Raw genomic sequence first — 12,384 nt, forward strand, 5'->3', positions numbered from 1 at the left:
GGAGCCACATCTGTCTCCTCTACTTCATTTATTTATTTGTTTACTCAGAACAAGTTTGTTTATTTAAAGAGAAGTTCTCTGGATTATATACTGAAATTTGTAGCCTTTTTATTTCTATTAAGATAAATGCATGTTTATCAAAATACTTGTCTGCTCAGCTTTATTTCCGGTTAGAAGTAGATAATGTTGTACTTAATACTTCTCATGTGTGTATTAGAACACAAGTTGCAGTTAATGATTTTAAATGGGAGTTGTCGTAGTTACATTACAGCAACTGTTTTATCCTTGCTGGAAGTGAGTTATTTGGGGTGGTGCTGTTTTTAGAAGGGCATCGCTTCCAAATTTGGAATCCTTAGAATACAGAATAGGAGGATTTCCAACTACTGTTATATATGTTTTGAAAAATAAACTTCACAGCTTCTATCCCCCAATCCCTGGAATAGCTATGGAAAAGGCAGGGCTTTTTGGAAGAGGAAACTCCTCATTTATAATTCTATCAGGTGTTTATTTTTATACTTTTTTGATTACTGTTGTTATTAATTGCTGCATCTCTATAATAGCCCTTTAACCCAAGCATCCCAAAATATCCAATATAAAATAATCCTATCAAGAATGGCTGAATTACCTTTGAAATGGAGGATGTGATAGTGTTTGTTTGCTTTTGCTTTTTCGTTTGTCAAGAACAATGTGCCAAGGACTGTCCCAATTTGCAACTACTCATAAGCAAAAACCTAATAAACGCTCATTAGTTGCACAAGTTGGGACTTGGTGGGTATTACTTGGGCATGTAACTCTTCTTTAAAACCATTAAAGCTGATTTCTTGATTGTTAGTCCTTATAACTTGTATTTTTTTCTTTTAAACAGAAAACTCACTAAAGTTTTAAAGACCTATGTGGATAATGCTGAGAAGTGTGGTATCACTGACCAGCTTTTTAAAGCTATGAAAGCTTTGGAGTATATCTTCAAGTTCATAGTACGGTCCAGGATATTGTTCAACCAGTAAGTATGGTGATTGCTGGGTTACTTGGGATACTATTTCTGCCTTGGTGGTAGCTGATAGTATTGAGCTACTTCTGACTTCGTTACATTGCTGTTGTGATGAAGTGGCTGGTGTCAACATGCTAATGCTAAATTATTTGTTTATAATAATCTTGTGTAGCAGGTTGCAGGTTTTGGTCCATCTTCTATCAAAATGATGACCTGTGTGTGTGTGAGTTGGGCTTTTTTTCCATTTTTAAAAAAAGGGGGCATGGGAAATAAATTTTTGAATGGTAATTTCATGTAAAATGTGTCAAAATTAAAGGTAGTGCTCATTCTAAGCCCATGAAAGCTAAACTGCTGTTCCATCTTGCACTGTGGAATCATCTATAGAGTCACATAGGGAACAGAAGATACTGTTGCCTGTTTTACTGTTTTAGTGACATCTTAATGTGCTAGTGTTTACTTCAGGAGACAAATATTCCCTGAGAGTCAGGCTTCCTTCATCTTGAACCAAGCTGTATAGGAAAAAGACACCGTTGGAGGTTGTTTATCAGGGCCCACAGGCAGTGCTTGTCCTTGGCTTTGGAGGGGAGGCCTGCAGGAGTTCTGCTCTGAAGGGTGATATTTATTATTTTTAATAAGGAAACCATTTGGGTGTTTTCTGAAAGCTCTTTTTATGTCTGTCAATGTGGAAGCAGCCCTGGGGAGAGGGGAGCAGAGGGACTTTGGGTAGGTTGGGTTTTAACTTCACACTCAATTTCCTGCATAGTGAACGGCACTGTTGATTCATTTGGTGTTGTCTGAAGTGAGTGTCTATCCATAAAGTCAAGTATAAGTAATTACTCTCAGTTAATTTGGAAGTCAATACTCTATTTTGTGTTCAAAATATGAAAAAAGTTATCAGCAGGTTCAGGATGAATTTGTCTTAATTTAGATGCAGTCCTTTTACAGGCGGTAACAAACTTATTACAAGGCATTTATGTAAAGCTCTGAAGTCACCAACTTCACCATCCTTTCTCTAAATTAGAGAAAGTAATTTATTTCTGTAATATTCTTGCATTGAGATTCATGAAATACCGTATGTCACTTATTATTGCTGGTCCTGCAAATCACTTTAAAAGAGGAAAAAAAAATAATTCTCTTGCTGTAGATTAGATTTACAGACAAAACGACCCTGTAATATTGGCCATTGGATTTCCTCGTGCTAAGCACTAATTCAGAGAGCTTGAGCATTAGAAGGCAATTCTCAGTGACTTGGCTTTCGTCGGAGAAGCTGCTCGATGTTGACTGACACCGCAATTTGTTCTGCTCTGAGACTTAAATCCTGCCTATGGGCTGTGATTGTTTGAGATGATTATAATGTAAAGTATAGCACTGCTCAAAAATACTCTTATTGTTAGCCTTTTACAGAAAAATGTCAACACACAGCCTTTTATGAAGCTTAAAAATGATTACATATTTTCAACTCAGAGTAATGTAGTTCAGGATTGAACGTGTGCAACACTTCAGAAATGCGATGCGAGGCAAGCTTCAGTTCTGGATTAACTGGGTCTTCCACAGATTTATCTATTATCTAGTTAAGCCCTAGTTAATCTATTTAGGGGTTGGAGGTGTCCTGTTTACCAAGGTCTGTAAAGGCAGACTACTCTAAACTTTAGAAATACCTTTCAGTTACTTGATTTGCGTGCTAAATTATTCCTTATTTTGCTTTTACTCTGCTTAGGTTGCATCTTTTCTGCTTTATTTAAAAATGGTAGCAAAAACTGTCTATTTGGTGTAATGCTATTTCTCTCATAGTTGGTGGATTTTGTTCATTACCAGGTGTACTGAAAAAATGGATATTAAGTGACCGCAGTAGAAACACATCTGTTGCCAACTTGTTTATTTTCATTACCAATTGTTTTTTTTGAAACCAAAGCTTTTTGTTTTTGTCTGAAACTTGATTTATTGGACTGCCAAGTTTAGTTACCCCTTTTATTGATATTGGTTTCACCTCTAATCTGTTCAGGGAAACACTGAAATCTCTTATTGAAATTGGGAGTTAACAAATAATTTGAGCTGTGTAGCCCCCACTTGTAGCCTAAATGGAGAAGAGAAATTTGCACAACAGACTAACACAATTTAATAATTTCTCTGTAGCGTTATTTCCCCTGTGTACTAGTTAAGTAGCTTTTTAAAATATCTGTGGCTCCCAACAGAGTTATGAAGACAGCACTAAAGATGGTATGTGTAAAGCAGCAAGAACATTCTGATCTCTGTATTTCACTTGAAAAGACATGTCCTTTTCCTGCTGTGAGAGTAGGTGATCTGTCATGAGTCAAAATATTGATTATTTTCAAATATGAAGATGTAATAAGAATGTATATATAAAATACCCGAGTAAGTGGTCTTTCTGAGCTGGAAAAGCGATGCTGAGTGCCGTGTTCCAGCCTCTCTTCCATTGCTTTCTCTGAAACCCTATTGGAAAGGAAGAAGGTGGAAAAGGAGGAGAACCTTGTCCTGAGCGCTGCTTTAGTGGCTCTCAGTCCAGGTGCAGGTGAGGGGTGGCTGGAATGTGCTTGGGGAGGGAGCTCTGCTGGTGTTTCCCAGAGGAAGGTCCCAGAGGTGCCCCTGGATGCGGCACTTTGAGACACTCCAGCCAGGACAGGGAGTGTGGAGTGAGTCAGGGAGAAGTTCCAGTTGTTGGATGTGACCCAGGTATCTTGTTTTCCCCATTTTTTCTCTTGGTTTTGGGCCATATTCTGTCTGTGGAGCTTAATTGCATTTTGCAGAGATCAGTAAAATTGAATCATCAGTAAGAAGTATATTTGTGACAGTCCTTAGACAGACGAGTCATGCATATGATCAATGACAGGAGGGAAAGTAAGCTAAGGAAATTACTTCTGAAGCCCAGTGGTGGTCTGTGGTTGATCCATCGCAGGAGGTCTCGATTGAAGAAGCTTGTAGAAATTGGGAGGTTTCTTTTTGTTAAAGAGTTGTCATCTGTCACTTGAACAACTGACTTTGTACTACCATTTTTGGCTAGCTTGTGCTTACAATATATGTCATTATTTTGCAGACTTTATGAAAATAAAGGCGAGGCCGACTTCAGGGAGTCGTTGCTGCAGTTATTCAAGTCCATCAATGAGATGATGAGCAGCATCTCTGACCAAACGGTCATAGTGAAGGTATGTTCTTGAGAGGTCTCTCTCCTGGCTTTCCTTCTGCATCCTGTGACATCATGATTAAAACATTTCGTCTTTGAGCTGGGAAACCATAGTGAGGTCACTGATGAAGCATATGCTTTTACTTGCACCCAAGAGTGCATTTTTGTCTCAAATATGGTTAATACCTAAGGCTTCTTAGAAAGACTGACTGTATAAAGAACGTGCTCGATACAAGGAAACTTACTTATATTGCTGCAGGTGCCTTGCTTGTTTGTGGGCAGGATTTAGTTAGGGATCAAATAAACTTCAGCTTATTTCACTTCTTTAAGATATTAAGTGTAACCTCCTTCTAAGGCATTACCCTTCACATGCTCATGACAGTGTGGATCGTCATAGGCACCTGTATTTGTCCTAGACTGTGCAATGGCTGTGATACGGTGCCTTAGCACTTAGGACGTGTATCATGTGGAAGACTAGGAGGGATTCAGACGTCAACATCTTTCTTCTGTTTTCCCTTTAATATGATGCCCGCTTGTAGGGACGTTTAGGTCGAAGTAGCTGGGTCCCTGAATTGGGAAGGTTGCAGCTGACCTTGGATGAACATGGATGTTAGTGTTGCAAAGCAGCAGCATTGAATTGTAGATGTTCTAGAGTTTGTCTAGTCTGAGGCCAACGCAGCAGCCAATGCATCGATTCCAGTGTCATGTTCTGCTGGTAAACCAGCTTACCAGTTGGCTACCAGACTGTGGTAAACAGCTCTTCAGTCACTGTGGTTGTGATAGAAGTTATCAAAGGACCTAGCTCTTGACTCGCTTGTGCTGAATGGGCTGAAATAGGACAATCAGAAAGGGGCTGAAAATTGGGTTGGAAGTCGGGAGAACGCTACAGTTCTGTATGTGTATGGTGTTTCTGCCTTGGAGGAATTATCTGTAGCAGTTGGGAGCACCAAAAGACTGGGACTAAGTAGTGTGTTGTGCAAGACCTTCCTGTTGAAGGAAGCTGGAAAGAGTACAGCAGAAAGTACCTAAGTCAAAGAGAAAGATCCTTTGTAACTGAACACATGCAGCTCTTAAGCTGAGCTGAGCCCACAGCTGCTGAGCCCATAGCAAAAATAGATAGTGGGGATAAACCTGTCGAGTTGGAATATTTTGGTCTGAAAGGCAGAACTGAGACTGTAAAATCTGATAACAGTATAGGAATATTACATATTTCAAGAAAGCTGTTTTCATCCCCCTGGCAAACCACTATAGTGAATGGAAATTAGTAAGCTGCAGTGTCAGTGACTTTGGATGTGATATCCAGTGTGTTATAAATAGAACACTTTCAGATTATGAGGATTGGATGCAAGATTTATTTTCCTCAGGCCCACTTTTGACACCTGCTTTGGGAAGGTGGATGCAGCTGATTTTTATTTTTTTCTTTTTGGATAGACTTATGCCTTGGAGAAATTACTACATCAAATATCAAAAAAAAAAGATTTTGCTGAGTTCAACTGAAATGCAAATAAAAACTTCGTTAACAAAGGCTAGAGACTGCAGTTTGTATCCTGATCCGCCTATTGTTTAATGTTTGAATCCATGTAAACTTGGGTAGGACACATCTACAGTCCATAGTTAACCACTAGAAAGTAGTTAAGTGGTAATTGAAAATAGGTGACATAGACCTGTATGAGTTTGTCTGAAAACATTTGGTGGACACTGGTTTTCTGTCACATCCTGATGGGGAGATAAGGCTAGTTGCACCAGCCCAAAGTCACCTGAAGTGAAAGAATGACTAAGTCAATTGTCTTATCCCATAAATACGGGGAGGGCCTGGGAGCCCACTGGGCTCTCCTTGCCTGGCTGCACGTCAGGGTCCCCCCTTGAGCAGGGAGGCCTGCAAGGAGACTCCTCAGGATTGAGTTCCCTTGCCACGACAGATCCCTGCTGAGGAACTATAGCGCTTTCTCCTGCTTTTGGAACTTGTAAACCTCACTAAATGAAAGTTACTTTGTGCACAAAATTCCTTAGTCATAAGTCATTGACCAGGTCTGGTGCTAGAACTGGATCCAGCCGCAGCCAGACTCCTCTCAGAAGGGCTTGGAGAGCAAGGGTGTCCAGCCTGAGCCTCGTGATTCAACGGGAGGGTCTCCTTGGCAATTCTGTGTGTATCTTGAACCCCATGCAGTAAATAACCAGTGACCTGGCCGTAGAGCCTTGTGAAAACGCTGCCCGTATCAGTAAAACCCGTTGCTGTTTCTTTCACACGAGTGACGCGCGTTGTGTCGTTCAGCCCCGCCGCCACGTGTCCGTGACGGTGAAGCTGAAACCAGCGGGAGGGCGGCTTAAAACGGACGGAAGAAAAGTCATCGTCACAGGAGGTTACGGATGCGGGTGGGATCAACGGCCTCAGAGCAGCTGGGTGGATTTAGAGACCACAGGTCTGTGAATGTCCTAAAAGGACAGCTAGTGACACTCTAAAAGATGTTCGGGGTGCCGGGAGGCGTGTGGACCACGAACAGCTGGTTTGGCTCCACACAGCATCTCCTGGGGCTGCTGTTGGAGACGGATCTCTGGGCTGGAGGAACCGTTAGTCTGACGTGGAAAACACTTGTGCTGCTGGATTGCCTGTTAGAGGTTTAGAAAACTCCTGAAGATAAGCAGTTAAGTTGCCAGGCTTATTGTGCAGCGACGATCTGCAGATCCAGCTGTAGCAGCTTTGGTTCCTGTGTGTGGATTTTTTCTTTTTCTTCAGCATGTTTTGGGGGAAGCTGAAAGGTGTATAGAAGAGATAAGAAGTTGAAAAGACCTACACAGAAAACTAAAGTGCTTTACACCCTGAGAGAGGGGTGCTCAATTCATAAATCGGAATATAGCTGTTTCTCTTCTGTAAATTTTATAATTTGTCCTGATATTTTATCGACATGAAGCAGAATGACCACTGCAAAGTCTCAGCCTGTTTGTTAAGAGAATAGGCGTTTAAACTGACTTTGCGCTGGGGAGGAGTGATTAATCCTTATGTTCTTTGCAAAAATTACTTTTTATCTATTTAAATATTACATTTCCACAAGGATAGAAGTATTTTGTATTTAAAGTGCTCCTCCTTCCCCTGTCCCCAAATTTGAGTTCATAGAAAAATAGCTTAAAGAAAGCTAAATTAATGTATAAGGCTATAGTACAGAAAGACATACTGATTTTTTTTTACCCTTAAGTCTATGATATTTTTAACTTTGTAGGGAAAAATTTAGATACGTGGTTGATGTGGACACATGCTTTCCACCTCCTCCTACAAGGATATTGGACATGAAGAGTGTTTTCTGTAGGCTGCTCTCCTGTACTGTATGTTCTGTTGCTTTGGGTGCTTTGCACTGCTGTGGATGCCCTGCTGCGCAGCCCTGCAGCTGGCGGGGTTTGGCTGAGCCTGTTGCACCAGTCGGCCCCAGTTGCCCCTGCTCCTTGTGCCAGGGCTCCCTCCAACAGGGTCGCAGGCACCAAAGGGCTCCCCGAGAGTCACCCCCTGTGTCAGCCTTCCCGCTCCGGCTTTCTTAGTTGTCCTTTGACTGAAGGGCCGGTCGCCAAATGCTTAATATATTTCCTTGGGGTTGGTGCCTGGCATAGGCACGGAGAAAACTAATTTTTATTTTTTCCAGGGTATCAAGATCTGTTTCATTTTGTGAGCTCTTGGCATTGCAAAATAACGGTTTATAAATATTTGAAATTCACTTTGACTCATAATGCCTCAGCTACATGTTCTTACAATAAATAAAAACATTTTCACATCTAAACTTGCACAAAGATTTGTTAGTGTTTGTAGCGGTTAAAGGCCTGTTTAAATATGTTGCTATGTAAACATAAAGCTTCAGAAGAATGAAATTTTCATACAAAAGCAGCAAAAGCCAGCACTCTAGCCTTGAATTTGAAACACTGATGTACTATAAACTGGAGTGTTTAAAGCAGCGCAGTTTGTGTTGCTGCTGCTTGGTGAATAGGGTGGTTTGGGTTGGTGTCAGCCCCTCTGCGCAGGAGTTTGGAGGCTGCTTTTCACTCCGTGTCATTCCCCAGGCATTGGGAGCTTCCTGCTGAACCCTGGGCCCCTCCAGCCAGCGAGGGGAATTAAAACACTGATTTAAGCTGACAGATGCTCCAGGTCTGCCTCTAACTAACCTGCATGATAGTAGACTGCTGCTGGGGCTTGATGTGTGCAAAGATTAAACTGTTTTTCAAGTACATTCGTGCTTGTGGTTTTTTTACTTACCAGCTTCAGTATTAAGTGTTCTCTTACATGAAGTGCTTTTTTACTTATCTGCTGCATAGCATTTGGTGCATATGCATATTTTTAATGGCTGCAGGTGTAGTGAGCTTCCTGATATATTTTTTTCTTATTCATATGTTCTGCTAATTGGTGCATGATAATGATTTCCCTAACCTTTTACTGCTTAAGCCTGAGCTCAGCTGAAGCTTAGCACGATGTTTCGAGTTTAGATAAAAATGCAAATGTTTCCTAGCAATTTATTCTTGCGTCTCTGTGCAGGGAGGGCAGCAGAGGCAGCTGCAGCAGGTTTGAGGACTGTGGCTGTAGCTCGTGGTGCGGGGGCAGCCGAGCCGCTCAGCGGGGCTCTTGCCGCTTGCAGGAGCGTTTGCTGCTCTGCCCGGTCCTGGGCTGGCTTCAGCCTGGCTGGAAAAACAAAACAGAAGATGGGTTCTCTGCACTTTTTTAATAATCTTGAAAACTTTACATACCTGCTTGTATCCTGTAATGTGAGGCCTGGGGCGGAGAAGGTAACGTTTCATTCATAGGATGTCGCTTGTGTGGGCTCTTACAATCCTTGTCCTTATTAAAGCCGTAATGCACATGCTTCAGAGCTCATGCTGTATTTTATTTTCTTCTGACAATAAGCATTTACTGCTTAAGCCACTGAAAAGTAATGCAATCAGGTTACTGAAATATGTTACAAGCTGCTCATGTACAGCTTGTTGGAACAAACAAAAACCTCCCCAAACAGAAGCCCCCACATAACCCAGGGGCAGTAAGTAGTCTTGCAGGCATTTTCCAGCAGGTTAAATATTCATAACCACCATTGAAAGTAAGTACCAATGTGCAGCCCGGGGCTGAGATATCCAAAGTTTTGTGGCATTTACTTGGGGAAGGCTGGCACCTCGTAACCAACGCAGTAACCTCTGGGGACAGGCAGTGCCCTGCTGCCCGTGCTCAGGCCTTGCCTGGCGTGAAACCTCCTGCTGCGATGGGACCCGGGGACCCAGCGACTCGCGGTGCCGTCCGCCTGGCCCTGGCTGCGTTTGAAGCGACACCATCTCATCCAGCCAGGGTCGTCATGCACGAGGTCTGTGGTCTTCAGTGATGTAAAAGATGAAAATTAACCGCTAAGATCAGGCACGGGCTGAGTCAGCTAAAGCAATTTTATTGCTTCGCCATACAAGAGCTCGTAAGAATACCTTATATTTGGGAATGATTCTTTGTCCTATTTCTAAGGCTAGATGTGCAATTTGAAGTGAATGATATTTGGAAATGATATTTTTAAGCAGGATGCTTATGGTTTTATGCGGTACAAATAGCTGAATTTAAATGCTAGACAAATCAGGTGACAAACTATTCTGAATTTGTTCAGAATGTTTTTACTACAGCCTGCAGTTAGTATTGCAATTTCTAACTATTACTGTAAAGAAGTTTTCATTGCTATTTTGCTGTTTCTTTTTGGTCTAAACAAAGGGAAGTTGGGGGAATAAGCCTACACTTTGTCCTAGAGAAAAACCTGTTAAAAGAAGAGGAGAGACACTCTGATGACCAGTCTGCAGCACCTGCAAAACACAGTTGTGCCCCCCCCTTGTTTCCTGGGCCCTCAAGTGAATTCCAGAGTCAAGGATGTAGGAGCTTACGTTTCCGAAGGAGAAACATTAGGCACCATAATGGGAGGCACATGTCTGAGCGTCCATCTTCATCTGGGAACGCTGCTGGTATTCCCTGCTCGCATGTGGGAATGGGAAGCTTGGGAACTTTGCACTGAGGTAGCTCTTCCAGATGGTGGTTGTGTTTTCTGGGTTCTTATCCTTTTCTAAGAGGAAAAAATAAAGAGGCATCTTCTTTCTGTGCCCCATCTATATGCAGTTGTGAGTGTTGTAATGGTTGTTATTGTCTTTCGTCTCCCTTTGCATCAGGAGATCTAGAGGTCTCAAGGGAAGGCTGCCCTAGGTAGCGAGGTGGTTGCCACATTTTAAGGACAGAAATACGAGTATCGTGTGAAACGAGAAAACCTGAGAATTTTGTCCTGCAGAGAACTGAGGCAGTGTTGTAACTGGGCTTCTGCTAATGAAGACCTCTTTCTTGTAGCTGCAGGCTTGAACAGAATAAAAGCTGAAGTTGAAGCAGGTGTTTTACAAAAGTTAGTATCAGTGACAAGTAATTTTGGTGGACCTTTCACTTGAGAGAGGCAGGTTTACTCCTGTGGTTACAGACCCTACTTGTACTATCCTGCTGTTACGATAGTGCATGTTGGTACAATTGTGTGTTTGTAGTTGCCAGTTGCAATTAGAAAGTGGTAAACATCTTGAAAATGTACTTTAAAATTTAAGATACTAGACTGCCTTGGTCTGTGGAGCGAAGCTGAAACGGCTGGAGCTTGTGGTAGGAACAGGCACTCAAGTGGTGTTGCAGGTGGCTTTACCTGTGAGCACCTCATCCAAGCCATCCAAGTGTTAACTTTGTGCTGTCACAGTGTCAAACTTTTAATTCAAAATATAAAAGACAAGCTCTCCTTTGGAGTGTGTGTGTTACTAAACATTTATTGCTACATGCATTTGAATGATAAGCAAATAAAAACACAGCGATGGCTGCAGTTTGTAACTGGTCATTAGAGTCCTCATCCATCAAAACACATAAGCGTGCACATAATGGGGCTATTTGCATAATTACAGTTACGAGTGTGATTTCTGAGCATGTAAGTAGTCCTTTAAGCATACGTGGAAACACTCGGTGATCAAGCCTGACGCTTTAAATGGGCTATGAATAAAATCAGAATGCCTTGAAATTTGCCTGCAGCCCATTGACAGATTGCTCATGGCTTTGATGTTCCCCCGTCTTGTGAGAGCGGCCAGGACCAGGGGCAAGTTTTTCCACGTTGGCTGCTTGAGGTTATTTGGGAGATGTCGTCCTGTGGTGGAGAGCTCATCCTGCGGGAGCAGAGCCCTGGGGGCTTCGGAAGTCAAAACTGATCTCTTCCCCCTTTCTTTAAACCGTTTTTACCATTAATGCTTCTGCAGATGAATTCAACAGTTATTTTATTACTTCTATTGGAGAGTGTTTTGGTATTTGCTTTTCTCAATACTGTGGCACAACTCTTGTATTTGAGCCAAGCATAGGTGAAGTGTGCTGGGTATTTACTCAAAGAGTTCTAGGGCAAAATCAAGTATGTGCTGTAGTGGTCTTGCCTTGGAATTTTTTTTTGTTCTCTTAGCAATATTTTAATAAAGAATACTCAAAAATGTGTTCTTCATGTGTTCTGCAGTTCTTCAGACTGCAGAAGAGTGCATGAGTGTATTTGAAACGGTGTGTGTGCTTAATGGCTAAGCACACACGCCGGGCTTCCAGCCCTGCTCGCCCAGCACCGGGTTCCACCCCGGGCGCACCCAGCGTGGGGTCGCTGCACCAACCAGGGCAAAGCCAGCACCCTCTCCTTGGGGCAGACCCAGTCAAACCCAGCAACTGCCCCCTGACCTGACCGGGAAAACAACAACACAACAATCTTAAATGGGAGCCAGGCCACTTGTCCAAGGGCCGAGTGTCTCAGAAAGGGGAGTGACAGGTATCGGTCACCTCTGATGCCATCCCAGCTCTGCTAGTGCCAAGAGGGAATGAGCGACCTCCAGAAGGATCAAGAGTTTCTTCTGTTTGACCATTTCCTCCAACTAGTACCTGCTTTCTTTCCTCAGTTGGCTCTTATGCTTCATCTCTTCCCATGCTGGTGTCTACAGTGTCTACCATGTCCTGCTGGCATCTCCTAAGGCCGATATCTTGTGAGCAAAGGCAGAAAGGAGGAGAGAGGTTTGGTGGCCACAGTCCTGTTGTCCCTGGCACCACGGAGCCCTTTGATTTAGTGAGTGGCTCTTGGTCATCTGTGGGAAAGAACCACCTGAACTTGCATTTTTGGCCATGTTTGCAGGCCTGGGTATGTTGTCTTTGGGCAGATTACCAAACTCCCTTTAATCTGCTTTTTTTGGAGGGGGGGGGAGAAATATGTAAATTAATGGCTGCTTCATGCATTAT

The 12,384-nt window shown here is 42.7% G+C and overlaps 1 protein-coding gene across 1 annotated transcript in view; it reads left to right on the plus strand.

Moving 5' to 3' along the window:
• The window catches only part of DOCK1 (dedicator of cytokinesis 1), a 201,858-nt gene that overhangs the window by 46,424 nt on the left and 143,050 nt on the right, over nucleotides 1-12,384 (plus strand). The window contains exons 22-23 of the mRNA XM_026042441.1: nucleotides 866-1,000; nucleotides 4,041-4,149. Coding sequence (XP_025898226.1) covers nucleotides 866-1,000; nucleotides 4,041-4,149 — 244 coding nt within the window. The remainder of the gene's footprint in view (nucleotides 1-865; nucleotides 1,001-4,040; nucleotides 4,150-12,384) is intronic.

Source organism: Nothoprocta perdicaria, unplaced genomic scaffold (genome assembly GCF_003342845.1).
Source record: "Nothoprocta perdicaria isolate Ctin4 unplaced genomic scaffold, notPer1 scaffold_301, whole genome shotgun sequence".
NCBI lineage: Eukaryota > Metazoa > Chordata > Aves > Tinamiformes > Tinamidae > Nothoprocta > Nothoprocta perdicaria.